This window comes from Cynocephalus volans, chromosome 7, assembly GCF_027409185.1.
Source record: "Cynocephalus volans isolate mCynVol1 chromosome 7, mCynVol1.pri, whole genome shotgun sequence".
NCBI classification, from domain to species: Eukaryota; Metazoa; Chordata; class Mammalia; order Dermoptera; family Cynocephalidae; genus Cynocephalus; species Cynocephalus volans.
In genome coordinates, this window is record NC_084466.1 from 69,635,256 (window position 1) to 69,651,075 (window position 15,820).

General features: G+C 38.2%; 1 protein-coding gene across 2 annotated transcripts in view; it reads left to right on the forward strand.

Moving 5' to 3' along the window:
* The window catches only part of VPS36 (vacuolar protein sorting 36 homolog), a 31,424-nt gene continuing 15,604 nt past the window's right edge, over window positions 1-15,820 (forward strand). For both annotated transcript variants that reach the window (XM_063102910.1, XM_063102912.1), the window contains exons 1-5: window positions 1-153; window positions 10,020-10,088; window positions 11,662-11,732; window positions 14,085-14,199; window positions 15,243-15,332. In XM_063102910.1, coding sequence (XP_062958980.1) covers window positions 58-153; window positions 10,020-10,088; window positions 11,662-11,732; window positions 14,085-14,199; window positions 15,243-15,332 — 441 coding nt within the window. In that variant the 5' untranslated portion in view covers window positions 1-57. The remainder of the gene's footprint in view (window positions 154-10,019; window positions 10,089-11,661; window positions 11,733-14,084; window positions 14,200-15,242; window positions 15,333-15,820) is intronic.

The window sequence follows — 15,820 nt, forward strand, 5'->3', positions numbered from 1 at the left end:
CCGGGAGCGCCGGCGCAGGCCAGCGGGCGAGCGGCTGAGGCCGGCCTGGCGGCGGCCATGGACCGCTTCATGTGGACCAGCGGCCTCCTGGAGATCAACGAGACTCTGGTGATCCAGCAGCGCGGCGTGCGCGTCTACGACGGCGAGGAGAAGGTAGGGCGGCGGCCCGCCCGCGGCCGGCCCTCCCGGAGGCAGGCGGAACGGGCTCCTGGTGGGCGCTCGGCCCGGCTCGGCGCGGCCTGGCTGTCGGCCCTCGGGCCCCGGCCGGCCTTTGTGTGCGAGGCTCGGCGCTCGTCTCCCCCGGCCGGCCGCCCGCCGCGCCGAGCCCAGCTGTGGAAGGGTTTCCGCCGGCGCGGACTGTGGCCTCTCCCCGCGCCCCCCGCAGCACTACAGGCGCGTCCCGAGGACGCCCGCTGCCCGGCTTCCTGGGGCGGGTTCGGACCCCCGGAGCCGCCGGATCCCGGGCGTCGTCGCCGGCCGGCCCACTCCGCCTTGCTGTCGGGCAGCCTCTGACCCCCCGGCAGCTTTGGCGGGGACCTGTGGAGGTCGAGGGATTGTCAGATCTGCCCTGGGCAAAAAGGTGAGGGACAGCTTTGCAAGGATTTCCGAAAGAGGTAGCAGCGTCTTCCTCACTGGAATGCCCTTGCCAAAGGCTCGTGGGTTTTTTGTTTTGTTTCGTAATTACTTTAGGAGTTTTGAGCTTATGTTTTGTAGAGTGATGCAGTAGGCCATGTCTTGTAGTGCAGGCAGAAGTCTTAGGAGATGCGTTTGCAGACTGAGGGAGAAGTAAGAAGTTTAACTAAACATGTGGTCGCTACATCGGTGAAACTATGAAATATCCTGTGCTGGACTGAAATGTATAAGCTGGAATTAGAAAAAAAAATTAACAATTTACCCACAAGCATTTTTAGTTTCCAGAAGTTCTCACTTGCTACCTCTCCTTCCTTGTGGTTTTGTTAACCAAACTTCCTTCTGAACTTTGGTACATGTTCCTTGACCCATAGCTTTTCCTGGTGGTGCTTACAGCTATCTAGAGGCACAGGTGATGTCGGACCCAGGTCTCCTGACTCCTTTAGGGCATTTTCCATGTACTGTGTTGCTTCTGTTGTTTTCAAGGTCTTTTCCTTAAATAATTTCCTTGGACTTACTTCATTTACTGCCTTAGCACTTTTATTAGGTTGATCTCAAGAAGATCTCGAATTCGGTCTTGCATCTTTGGATGGCAGTGACAAGCTAAATTTATTTGTTTTTTCTTTCTTATCAAGTTTACATCTTCGGGACTATTTTAAATGTGAAGCTTAATCAACCTCTCCTCCCTCAGCAGGTTCGATTCTGCCCCCACTCTAAGAGGAACTGAATGCTGGCAATGATAGATGTTTCCTCAAAGATGCTTCCAGTGCCGCTCCCTGAGGGACCACCTGGAAGTCGTACTTTTGCAGAGCACTGCACTCTGTTCTAGCAAACTCCAGTAGACAAATTAGGAACACCTTTGCTGACAGGCAATACTTGTACAGCTATCAAATTTTTAAAATAATGTAAAATCACAACAATTAGTACTTGTATGTGAAAAACGTTGAACCAGCAGATTCTAATTTTTCCTTTAAAATGTTTGCTGCTTGTTTTAGCAGATGGTTATATAGGGTCAGAGGTTTAAGAAAAAAGTCATGGGAAAAAACTTAGTTTGGGACCCTTTGATCTAGTCAAGAATTCTTCTAAAAGCTGGAGGCAGTGGGGGAAGGTCTAGGTGTCTTGAAATTGGAGTGGGACTCTAAGATGACCGTTCCCACTGCTGTGTCCCCAGGCTGGATCTCCTCAGTAACTTGCTGAGCTGTCTGTAGCTGTCTGGTCCCTAGGGTGAGCAAGGGCCAGATTGATTCCTGGGGAAAAGTGCTATGTCCCAGCTTCCTCCCTCTTCTGGAAGGCTTTCAGACCTCAGGTGGTGCAGAAGACTGTAGGAGGCTGCACATCTGCCTCCAAATCCGATCAAGTTAGCCTCCCATTCACAATCCTTCACTGGCTCCCTTAGTTTAGGGACTGCAGTCCAGACTGCTTAGTCTTCATAGCGTGCACCCCCACACATTCCCCTGGCAGGTGTGCACATGGCTGTCTTCTAGACCAGTTGGATGGTCCTGGAGGGTGGAGAGTGTGCATTGCTCATCCTTGTATCTTCTGGCTGATGTGGGTGTGAAACATCTTTAAAAAAAAATGAATAATTAAAGTACCTACTATGTGCCTGGAGCTGTATATATGATCTCATTTAATCCTCTCAACAGGTATATGAGGTTACTATTTTACTGAATGAGAAAATAACACTCAGATACAATGACTTGCCTGAGATCTGCAGAGAGAGACAGGACGTAAAAAATCTCTGTTGATCAGATTCCCAAAACCTGTGCCTTGTTCATGGTGCTGCAGCACTTCAAAACATAGCAGTTACCATTACTAGATTATTTATGTAATGTTTAGTATAGCTAGTCCTCCACAAGATGAGGAAATGAGACCCATAGTTCATTGTTAAGAAAACTGTGAGCTCTTCAAGATCACACAACTAGTAATTGGTGGAGCTAGAATTCCAAATCAGATCCAGTGGACTCTTCCCCACCCCCAGTGCCTCTTATGAATGTATGCTTGCTTGTTTATACAGGCACAGTTTTCATGGGCCCATTATGACTGGCTAATGTGTTGTTTTCATAAGCAGTATAGACAGGTCATTTGTTTGAATTCATAGATGCTTCTATAGCCTCAGCTAATTTAAAAAATAATGTAAGAAGGTTAGTAATGTGTAAAGTGGCAAGCTGGCAGCGTATACCAGAAGATTTAGAAAATGTTTACTCTTTTTCAGCTAACTATTTCACTTTTAGTAATTTACCCTTGGGAAATAATCAGAAATGCATAAAAATATTACATGTGAGGTGCTCATTTCACGATTATTATATAATATATGTATGTTATATATAGGGAAAAATTGGAAGCAATCTGAATGTGCACCTCAGTGACAAGTTAATTCAATTATGGCATGCCCTAATTAGCATAAGGAATTGCTAATGATAGGCTGCTAACTATTTCATAACTATATTTCATAACTATATATTTATAGTTATAAAACTATAAATATCATGATATTTTGTGTACGTGTGTGTGTGTGTGTGTGTGTGTGTGTGTGTGTGTGTGTTTTTGGCTGGTATGATTTTGAGTGATTACATTTTCTTTCTTAGACTTTTCTTTAAATATTTTCCAGATTTTCAACAATGAACATATATTACTTTTATAACAGAAAAAATGTAAAAAAAAAAAAACCCCCAAAATAGGGTAAGAACTTTTCAATGAGTGCCTAAATTAGATAATCTTTTAAGTAGTTAAAATTATTCTAGCTCAGAGTAGTAGAAGCAAACCAGCCTAAACTTGTCTAAGGTTTACATCATAACTCATTGGAATCCCTGAATGGAACTATTACAGAATTTCTTCACTTAAGGGAGCAACATTTTACACTTGCACATTGTTAATTGACATAGCAATGGAACATACTCTGGCTTGAGCTTTAAATTCACATCCATATGCTTGGATTTCAGTAAGATAAAATGCAAAGTTTCTTTTTTTTTTTTTTTCTTTTCTTCCAAATTTTATTTTATTTTGTCAACATACGATGTGGTTGATTATTGTGGCCAATTACTGAAACCTCCCTCCCTCCTCCCTCTCGCCCCTCCCTCCCAACAATGTCCTTTCTGTTCACTTGTCGTATCAACTTCAAGGAATTGTAATTTTTATGTTTTCTTCCCTCCCCGCCTGTTTTTTTTTTTGTGTGTGTATTTATTTACTTATTTTTAGCTCCCACAAATAAGTGAGAACATGTGATTTTTCTCTTCCTGTGCCTGACTTGTTTCACTTAATATAATTCTCTCTACTAGTGGGTTTTGATTTTTCTTGGGTTTTTATGGCAGTGGTGGTTATTTTTCAGGTACCAAACCCAGTACTCCCTTGAGAATTTCTTGTAAGGATGGTCGTGTGGTAGTGAACTCCCACAGTTTTTGTCTGAGAAATATACTATTTGCCTTTCATTTCAGAAGGATAGCCTTGCAGGGTAGAGTATTCTTGGCTCGCAATCTCTGTCTTTTAGTATTTTGAATATATCATCCCATTCCTTTCTGGCTTTTAGGGTTTGTTGCGGGGGAGTGCCTGGGGTCCTCCCGCAGACCCAGAAGGAGGAGCCGACAGGATTAGCCCCGGTGTTGGGACCGAGGGATCTCGGGGAAAAGTGACCTGCTGACCACCAACCCAGCCCCACGAAAGGGACACTCAGACGCGGCAGGGGTTCTGTCAGGGCAGTTCCACTTTATTGCCGTTACATTGCAATTTAAATAAGCAAGCAAGTAGGGGCTTTCCATGAACTAACCAATCAATTAAAGGATCACGTGGGCATGCATTTTGTACTAACATGTTGAGCATAGCGATCACACAGGGTTCACGAGTGCGGAAATACTGGAGGACCAATAAAAACCTTTTGGAGCTATTTTGGGTTACAACTCCCCTACTTCCCACGGGTGCCATCTTCATCCTTCACCCATAGGCACCATGTGGCTCACAGATAATGTTTGCTCCTAAAAATGGGCCCAACAGTTTGTAATGAAAAGTCTGATGTCAGTATGATTGGGGTTCCCTTATAGGTGATTTGACACTTCTCTCTTGTACCTTTTAAGATTCTCTCTTTGTCTTTGAGTTTTGCTAATTTGAGTATAACATGTCTTGGAGAAGACCTTTTTGGGTTGAATACGTTTGGGGATCTTTGAGCTTCCTGAATCTGAAGATCTGTGTCTTTTCCAATAACTGGGAAGTTTTCTGCCACTATTTTGTTGAGTATGTTTTCAATGCAATCTCCTTTTTCCTCCCCTTCTGGAATACCCATGACTTGGATATTTGAGCGCTTAAGGTTGTCTGATATCTCTCTCAGATTTTCTTCAATGCCTTTAATTCTTTTTTCTTTTTTTTTTTGTCTGCCTGTGTTATTTCAAAAAGCCCATCTTCAAGGTCAGAAGTTCTCTCTTCTGCTTCTGCAAGCCTGCTGGTTAAACTTTCTGTTGTGTTTTTTATTTCGTTGAATGAATTCTTCAGTTTGGCAAGCTCTGCTACATTCTTTTTCAGGGCATTGATTTCCTTGTACATTTCTTCTTTCAGGTTCTGTATACTTTTCCTCCTTTCATCATGTTGTCTAGCTGAGTTTTCTTGTATCTCATTCAGTTTCCTTAGAATTATCACTCGAAATTCCTTGTCAGACATTTCAAGGGCTTCTTGTTCTATAGGATCTAGAGCTTGAGAGTTATTACCCTTTGGTGGTGTACTTTTTTGATTTTTCATATTTCTGGTATCTTTCCTTTCATGTTTAGTCATTGTGGCAGGGGGTTTCACAGTCCACAGGTTTGACACTGTTGTCTGACTAGGATGTTGCTAGGGTTGCCAATTTGGTATGGCTACCTCAGTGTCTGCTCAGTTGGCCTCTAGTGCCTTGCATGTGTGGTTGCCTTGGGTCTTGGGCCTCTCCAGGGAGCCACCTCTCTTGTCAGCATGCACTCGGCTGGGCTGCTGGGTCACGCGGTGGCACCGCAGGGTGTGTGGTCTCTGCCAAGTTGCTGCCTCCCCTGCTGGATGTCTCCCTGCTCCGTTGGCACTGGGCCTGGCTGGGGAAGGAGATGAGTGGCAGCGGTGAGGCTTACCTGCTGGATCGCTTGGTGGTGGCACCGCAGGGTGTGTGGTCTCTGCCAAGCTTCCGCCTCCCCTGCTGTACGTCTCCCTGCTCCGTGGTCACTCAGTGCAAAGTTTCTTAATCAGAACTATTATGTTTTTGTTTTTGGTTTTTTTTGTCTTTTTCATGACCGGTACTCAGCCAGTGAGTGCACCGGCCATTCCTATATAGGATCCGAACCCGCGGGCGGGAGCGTCGCTGCGCTCCCAGCGCCGCACTCTCCTGAGTGCGCCATGGGGTTGGCCCAGAACTATTATGTTTTAATGCAGCATCATGCACTTTCAAGTTAATAAAATACTTGCTTTTAGAAAAGGGAAATCTTACTCATTGGCAAAAAAGATTTAAAAATTATCTTAAACTCAGTTATCTGGTTTTGCATAAATGATATTAACCAAAACATTTGAACCTAGACTGAATTAAGTGCTAGGAGTACATATGTTTTACTTGTGATTCAGAGGAAAACGTGGAATTCTTAAGGTTTTTCTCTGATGTGTTGAAGTATTTTGTTGGAATAATCTGTCACAAAGTGTATTTAGATTAGATGGTTCAGTAGGTCTGTTATCATTAAAGTTTATTAACCATATCATTATTTAATACTTACTAATTTTAAAACATTAATAATATAGACCGACATTATTCTTAGAAAACAATTTTTCAAAATGTATGTTAAAAAGTGTGTTGGTTGTTTATTATGCAAGGACTTTTTTGACATGTTTCTGTGCATGATAAAGAAAAATTTATAAACATTTCGGAGTTACATATGCCTGTGTTATATATGCCTGTGACAAATTTCATTTTATTAGCCAAATAATAAAGTTGTTAAATACAGATAAGCCAAAAGAAGAAACATGAAATAATCAGTAATATTACTACCCCTAAACAATTACTTTTGGCATATTCTCTGTGTGTGTAATCATGCTGTGTACTATCTTGAAACCTACGTTTTTCTATATTAATATCATAATATCTTGTAATATATTGTCAATTGCATAAATAACTTATGATTGTATTTAAGAATGCTACATAATGATGCTCCAATTGGTTATTTACTTGACAAACATTTTTAATCATATTAATTTAAACTCAAAAGAATTCCATTATTATTTGTAATAAGCCAGACCCTCACTAAAATGCTTTCTTTAGAATTTGTGTTGTAAGACAGCCTTATAAATGGGACCAGCTTAGTAACTTTCAAAATAACTAAATACTCCTGGAAAGGATACAAGCAAGTCCTACCTTATTGCAAATTCCACTTTCTAGTAATTAGAGTTAATAGAAGCTTCCAATATATTTCTTGCTTTTAACAGAAATGAAGAGGTTTAATTCATTACTCTATTGGGTTTCAACTGTAAAATGTGCCTATTTATATAATTTTCAGTGCAAATTATGAGGGTTAAAGGTTTGGTACTAAAGGCCTAGCTGGCATTTTTGTGTGTGTGTGTGATTTTATTGTAGTTTAAAAAAACATTTTAAAATTTATATTTTGAATAGGAGATATAATCCCCAACCCCCAAAGAGTATTTCTTAGGCAGCTTAGCTGCTATGACAAAGTACTGTAGACTGGGTGGCCTAAACAACAGGCACTTATTACTCACAGTTCTGGAGGCTGGGAAGTCTAAGATCAAGGGGCCGGCAGAATTGGTTCTTGGTCAGGGCCTGACTTGCAGATGGCCACCACTTTGCTGGGTGCTCACATGGTCTTTTCTCGGTGTGTAATCATTGAGAGAAAGCCCTCGTGTCTCTTCCTCTTCTTATAAGGGCCCCATCCTGAGGGCCCCATCTCATGACCTTATCTAAACCTAATCACCTCTCAAAGGCCCCATGTCCCAAAACTATCACATTGGGGGTTAGAGCTTCACATATGAATTTGGGAGGGGGCATACAAACATTCAGTCCACAACAGAGAGTAAAGTTAACCCCCCCCCCCCAACTCTTGTCTCTTGTTCACCCAGTTCTCCCTCAGAGGCCACCAATGTGTCATTCTAGAAAGCTATGCATGTGTGTCATACATAGGTATTTGTGTGAAGTATATTGTTTTTTCCTTTTTAAAATATAAATTTGTAATATATTCTGCATACTGCTCTGAACCTGCTTTTTTCACTTAATATATATGGAGAACGTGCCATGTTGTATCAACTCTAAATGCACATTTTTTTTCACATTTTAACAATTTTGAAATTAGGATGCATCTTACAATTAATGGGATCTCAGATTTTATTAAACACAGTCAGCATCTCCACACTCTTTTTAATGACTGCCTAATAGTCCATTGTGTGGGTGTACATTTCCCTGCTGATGGACATTTGAATTTTTTCCTATCTTTTGTCCTTATAAACAGCAATGCATAATCTTGTGCATGTGTGAATTTATCAATGGGATAAATTCCTGGAAGTGCCAAGTACCACTGGGTCAAAAGATATATGTATTTGTAATTCTGATAGATATTAACAAATTGTCCTCCACAGAGGTTGCCCCTCCAGCAAATGTGTGAGAATGCCCGTTTCCCCAACTTCACCAACACAATATTATCAAACTTTTGGAGCTCTGTCAATCTCATGGTATAGAGGGGTATTTTGATGTTCTCTTAATTGGCTTTCTCTTACTTTCATTGAGATTGGGCATTTATTAGTGTGTTTGAGTCATTTCTAGTTCTTTTTCTCTGAACTTTCTGTTAATAGGCTTTGTCCATTTCTCCAGTGCAGTTTTCTCATTGATTTGTGAGAGTGCTTTATGTAGTAAGGAAGTTAGCCTTTTGTCTCTGATGCGAGTTGCAGTTATGCTTCCTAGTCTGCTTTCTTCTTTTTGTCTTTGCCCTTGATGGTTTTTGCCATGAGAAATTTGTGTGTGCATGTGTGGAGTTGAATTTATCAATCGTTTCCTGTAATGCTGGTGGGTTTAATGCCTTTATTAGAAAAGCCTTCTCCATACTGAGATTATTTTGTAAATTATCTCATGATTTTTTCTAGTGTTTTTATAGCTTTTTTTTTTTTTTTTTTTTGACTCAAGCATTTGATCCATCTAGAATTCATTTTGGTGCAGTGTGTTAAGTATAAGTCCAGCTTTAAGGGCTGGCCAGTTAGCTCAGTTGGTTAGAGCATGGTGTTTGGGTCCCCATAATGGCCAGCTGCCAAACAAACAAACCCCAACAAAACAGAACAAATAAATCAAGATTTATGGGGTTTTTTTTTTCCCTACATGGCAACCCAGTTGTCCCAGGGCCATTGATTGACTCTCCATCTGTATTTATTTTTGTATGTGTTTGTGTCTGTTTCTGGATTTTCTTCTTATTAAGAAAAGTTATATGAGTGTTATACATGAATTCAATCTCATTCAAATAAAATAAATCAATCAATAGTGAAGTGTAGAGTTAAAAGGGCTCTTTGCTTTCCTTTTACCCATTCCCTCATACTTTTTCTGAAATAATTATTAACAGATCACTGTGTGTTCCTTTTAGAGCTTTGTTTACTACTTGTGTGTGTGTGTGTGCATGTGTGCACACACACGCACACATTTTGCTTTTTTCCCCACTAACTCAGTGTCTTATAGTTCATGATAGTCCATACATACAATCCATACATTCTGCCTCATCATTCTTTTCAACCCCTCCATAGACTCCTTAGTGTGGATGTCTCATGCTTTATTGAACCACTCCCCTATTGTTACACATCCAGGTTGTTTGCAGTTTTTTCCTAATTCTATCAAGGCTATATATATGACTTATGGACTGTGTAGATTGCTTCTATTTAATTTGTGATAAGCCTAGTTCTAAAAGGAAAATGTTTATTTATATGATTAACTTAGTATTGTATCATTCATGAAGAAAAAAGTCTGCACCACATTGAGTGATATGTTATTGTATTAGTCCGTTTCTGTTGCTTATAACAAAACACATGGAACTGGGTAATCTGTAAAAAAACCCAAAATTTATTGCTTACAGTTTCAGAGGCTGAAAGTCCAAACTCCAGGGAACACCTCTGGTGAGAGCCTTGGTGTGGTGATGGTGACAGCTGAGTATCACATTGCGAAAATGGTGGAGGAGAGAGAGCAAGAGACTAACCTCCTCATTCACTCTCTTTTTAAAGCCCTCAGAACCATGCCCATGACCACCATTTTTAGTCCATTCATTATAGCAAGGTCCTGCAATATAATCACTTCTTCGAGGCCCCACCTTTCAGTCACCATAATAGGATTTCCCATCCTCAGTAGTTACAGTGGGGATTAAGTTTTGGGGGGACATTCAGCCCAAGGCAGTTATTAATATTTTGTGATGATCTTGTCTTTCTAGATAAAATTTGATGCTGGGACCCTCCTTCTTAGTACACACCGACTGATTTGGAGAGATCAGAAGAATCATGTAAGATACAGTTTTTTGCATTTATTGTAGGTTTTGGATCACTGAAGCTTTTCTTTCTGTTTTTCTTTTCTGGCAAAACTATAAATGGATGCAATAAATTTTCCTTTTTGTAATGTCAAGAGTGTGTCCCGTATGATTTCTCTAAATGGAGTGCTGAGATAGGAGTTAGGTGTTGTACCTCATTCAACTCCAGAAAAGTTTATGTAATTACTGGATGGAGAATCATGGTGACTCCTCTTTTTTAAACACCGGTGAAATTCTACTCAACACCTGAATGTTCCATGTATAACTGGGCAGTAATTTCCCATCAATTGTGAGGGGTCTTTAAAAAAGGCTTGTATGTCCTTAAAATAGCCCATTTTCCAGTTGTTGTTGAGAATCGAGGATAGGTCTGCCATGAAGTGCATGATTTTACCTAGATATTGAGAACTTCCTCTGAGTCACTCAGCAGGACAACTCCTCTCCCCCCAACCCCCATTTTTTAATTTCTAGGAAGGAGAGCGAGTTATGTGTATATAGAACTGATATCTTTATTCTAAGGAGCTTCAACTTGAAAGTGTACTTGTATGTAGATTAATTTCAGTGTTGCCATTAAGATAAGGTATCTTATATGTGTTTTTATTTTCCGAATTGCCCTGCTCCCCATGAAAATTTTATATACCACAAATAAACTGTATCTCGTACTATGGTCTTTGTCAGTCTGCTAACCATTGTAATATCTGACTTTTTTCTCCCCAGGAACCAATTTTTGCCCCCTTAGAGGTGATACTGCCCCTATTAATAATGCATGCCTTATACTATTAATGTTGTCTAATTCTTTTAAAAGTAATAAACATTCAGGAAAGAAATTTTGGGGGGGAGGATAGGTGTATATTTTTTTGATTATCATATAAAGAGACAAATTTGGACAAATCGTTAGACATATTACATGCTGGTCATGTATAATAATTTTGAAAATTAGATGTACTAATAGAAGGAAGCTACATTGATATATTCTACTAAAACCTAATTGTATGTGTACGGGTGAAGTACAGAAAATCGTAAAGAAGAAAAATCACCTGTATAACACACTCCTTAAAATTGTTTTGATTTATCCATTTTGTTTTTTGCTTTCCATATAAGAAAATACATTTTAAAAGTTTTCATATAAGTATTACTTTTAAAAAATGTGTCCATTATAAAAACAAAGGTTGGCTGGCCAGTTAGCTCAGTTGGTTAGAGTGTGGTGTTACAACACCAGGGTCAAAGGTCTGGATCCCCAAACCAGCCAGCTGCCAGGAAAACCTCCCAAAAATCAAAAAACAAAGCAAAGGTACTTACAGCTGCTTTTAAACCTCTTAGATTCTTCCATGAAGCAAAATGCCACCACAGTATTACTTTTATTTTATTTTTCCTTAAGTTTATTTAAGGAATAAAATAAAATTATTATTTTTTAAATTTTCATCAGTAAGCTATATGACAATCTATTTAATGCATTTATATATTTATATATATATATTTATATTTAATGCATTTTATAAATGAGGATTTCTGTAAGTGTTATGGATTTTGTTTTCTATTGATTTCCTCATAGGAGTGCTGCATGGCCATTCTTCTTTCCCAAATTGTGTTCATTGAAGAACAGGCAGCTGGGATTGGGAAGAGGTAAGGTCTATATATTACAGTCTTTATTCACGAAAAATGTTTCGTGTCATGCTGTCGGTCAGGAGGCCCATTAAGAAGGTACTGACCTACCTTAGACTCATTGACGTACAAAGTTATTCTTAAAGCATGAATAAAGTACTAAGGTTTGCTGGAATATCCTTGTATTACTATATGTACATCATAATAAAAAAATGTAGCCCAGCTATCATTGTATATATTTCCACAGACACTTTGCTTTCACAAGTCTGTGTACCTGTCATTCAGTACTTAAAATCAGAAGTAACCTGTCTGAGAAAGTTAACTGACTTTGATCCTATTCTAGCTGATCATTAAGTTTATCATTCCAGTTTGATTTGTTCAGATATCAGGATTAAATAGAGCATCTTAATAGTTATTGTCCAAGATGGGACACTTATAAGAATAACAGGGGGGTACAATTAATAATTAGACCAAGGCAACAAGCATAAAATGGGACCATCTCAGGCAAACCAGGAAATGCAACCACTCTGGTGTAAAAACATAAGTTCCTATGTTCCTGTTTAGTCAAGTATACCCAAAACTAGGCTTTATATTTTAAGTGCACATAATTGAGGAGATTTATGAACAAATATTGTTGGCATGGACTTTTTCTTTCCTGTATAGGTCTATCTTTAGGTTTAGACACTTCAGTAGAAGTTAAACTGTGTTGAACTTCACTGGACATGCAATGCAATAGCTACCATAAAAGATTGCTTATTTGACGTAAAAGAAACTAACCAACATTTTGAAAAGATTAATAAGCCATACATTTTTAGAGTAGATTGTTCCTATAATATATATATTTTCCCCTTTGTACTTTCCTCCCTCTTAATTAAGTTCTAGAAAGTAAAACTTTGAGGGTGTTCCAGATCATTTGAATTTTCCTCTGCTGTGTTTCAAGGAAATCTAAATTCTGTAACAAAAATATTTAAAGTATTTACCTTCACATTAGTATATTATTTTTTAAACACCTTCACTAAGGATGATTTCACTAATATGCCAAATTAACTTTTCTCAAATATTCTCTTTAGTTCCCAGCCCCTCTCCCTAAACAATTACCATACTGCACTGATTTAAAAATGCATATTTTTTCACCTTTTAACATCTCTGAACTCAAGTTGCTTCTTTCGTTTCACAGATTTTGAACTTGATGAAATAAAATAATTGACTAAAAAGAATATATGAAAAGTTGGCATGGATTTTTAATGCTTACTTTGGAATTTCTTAACTATTTGTATCATCATGTTTTAGCTTTTCATTGCATTTGTTTTGACAGAATTTGATAGTACGACTGAGGTTTTTCAGTTTTAGAGACTGTGAAATGCTTTTTCTCAGTCTCCCTGTCACAATTGTCATAGTTTTGTTGCTCTACTTGATGGTTTGTTTCAAACAGTCCTATAATTCTGCTTGTGTAGTTTATTTTCTCTATTCATTTAAGGATGTTCACCACAAGGGCATAGATGAAAAGTTCTTACAAGGCTGGCCCCAGTTGAGGAGGCCCAACACGTGGTATTTCAATTTTACAGTGATATTTAGGCAACCATATTGGCCCAAACAAACAAAAGTAAAATTGAGTAATAAGTGTATCTATAATGTAATCATAAAGAAAAAGCTATAAACTAGGAATACAGGATAATTTTGATTATGGGTTTTTTAGTTTCCTTAATCTTTATAGAAGATTGCTTATTGAACAGGTTGGAAAAAAAGGAGGGAAACAGGCTTATGAAGCTGAAAAAATATGGTGGTATTCTTGATAGCACAGAAGATAACGGTAGTTTGTGTTCCTAGAGCAGCAGCATTTTGAGAATTGTTTTTGCCATTGGGTATCTTTCTAGATCATGCTGTTGATTGAGTGGCATTTCTAACAAATGACATTGTAGAATGTTAGTTTTGGATGGAGTTTTAATAAAATATCAGCTGGCCAGTTTTACAGATAAGTTTTTACATTTGTGTTTTAAAATGAGTAAGGTAGTATGCTTTGGCAGAAATTACAGGCCCCCTTATAACCTCTGGGGATGACTGCAGATGGAAAACTCTAATCATAAGCCACCACTCAAAATTTTGCAAATTTATTTTGAACTTATTTTCTAAAACTACATTTTTATTTAGTTTATAGAGCTAGTAACTTAAAACTTTTTGGTTTATAGCTCATAAGTTTTAAGTAGAGATATTTTTGAAAGCTTATTGATATTGAATTAACGCGAACTTTAAAAGGATGTTCTTTGTTTCCACATGAATTTTAAAAGTGACTTTAGATATATTCAAAGTTCCTAAAATAGAATTAGTGATTTTTTTAAAGGTAATTAAATACGTTACATTTGCTCTTTTTTTTAGTGCCAAAATAGTGGTTCATCTTCACCCAGCTCCTCCTAACAAAGAACCTGGCCCATTCCAGAGTAGTAAGAACTCCTACATCAAACTCTCCTTCAAAGAACATGGCCAGATTGAGGTAAGTTTCTATATGAATAAAACTGGACTAGAAAAATATATGTGTGTGTATTTTTGTTGTGATTTGTTAATATGATGGAAGACAATATTATACAGTGTACTAAGTTTTACCATATTTGTACAGTATAATTTTTACTCTGTCTTAAGCCTTATCAGACAGTGGGGAATATGAAGTTGAGGTTTCAGTAGGAACGGAAAGCAGGAGGGTGTGGGGACAAGGAGGAAACAGAGGCTGGAAATGTGCTAAGCCATGCCATTAGGCTACTAGTAAAGTGTTCAGTGGTGTAGTTTTGTTAAAGGAACAGAGGATAAATAAATGCAATGAAATGTTACAGTACCTCAGTATCTAAAAGCTCACCAGTCTTAAATCATTCAGTCTCTCAATCACTTAAGTATTATTCTGCAGTATAATAGTTTACATGCTCCGGTCAACAAGTTCCTGTACAAGTATTCTTTAGACATTTGCAAGTATGTGTTTATCTTCCCATGAATATCATAAATTATTTATGTTTTCTTTTGTACAGTCACTAAGTGCTCCTTAGACAGTCACTAAGCAAATATAAGTGACTGAAATCATTCTCACTGTAGTTGAAAATGTATTTAATATTTTTGTAAGCATAGGTATGTTTTGGCCCTAATTTCTGACTTCAAATTTTAACTAGACAAATTATTCTTTGCTTCCTCCTTGGAAAATGGTTGTATGTTTTTCCTGGCACTGTGTTTGTTTTACTATAGATTGAAAACAATCCACATAGGCAGGATAGTTTAAAGTAACTGTGTATTTCATTGTCACTCATCTCTTTGTTGAGAATAGCCTACTTTATACAGAAGGTCAGTTCCTTTCTTTTTTTTTTTTTTCTTTGTGCTGTCTGAAGTTGACCCAAGAAAAGAACTTCCTTTGATTTTCTTTGATGTCTCTGAGACTTCTAGGCTCATTGCAAGTAACTGAATAGAACTTTATACTAAAGAAATGTTAAATAGTGATTTAAACAAGGACGCCACAACCTGACAGACTCATATAAAGTGTATGTGTTTGCTTAACAGTTTTATAGGCGTTTATCAGAGGAAATGACACAGAGAAGATGGGAGAATATGCCAGTTTCCCAGTCATTACAAGCAAATAGAGGACCCCAGGTATTTTTTAAACTGTTTGCAAATCTAGTATTTCAACTCTATACTTACATCTAGACTCTGTGATTATCAAACAAAAAACAAAATAATGGTATTCTGATTAAAAAAAGTATTTTCACAGCACCTAATTTAGTGCTCTATAGACAGTAGACATGTAGTAAACATAAATGACTGCTTACCAGAATAATTCTCAGGATGGTAGAAGTTGGATTCCACTCACCACATTCTGTTTTTCACAATCAGTGTGTCATTTGAGAGAATAGACAGTATAGCTGGGTGACATTTTCCAGGCCAGCCTAAATGATCACCAACTATGGACAGGCATGTAAATGTGTGAAAGTAGCTTGAATGGATAATAACTGTCAATTTCCAAAATTTCAGCTACACTTTTTTGTGCATTTGAGACCCTATCTGATACATAATAGCTTGCCAAAGAACAAAAATGAATAGGAAATTTAATTTATATCTAAAATACAGAGTAAAATACGCCA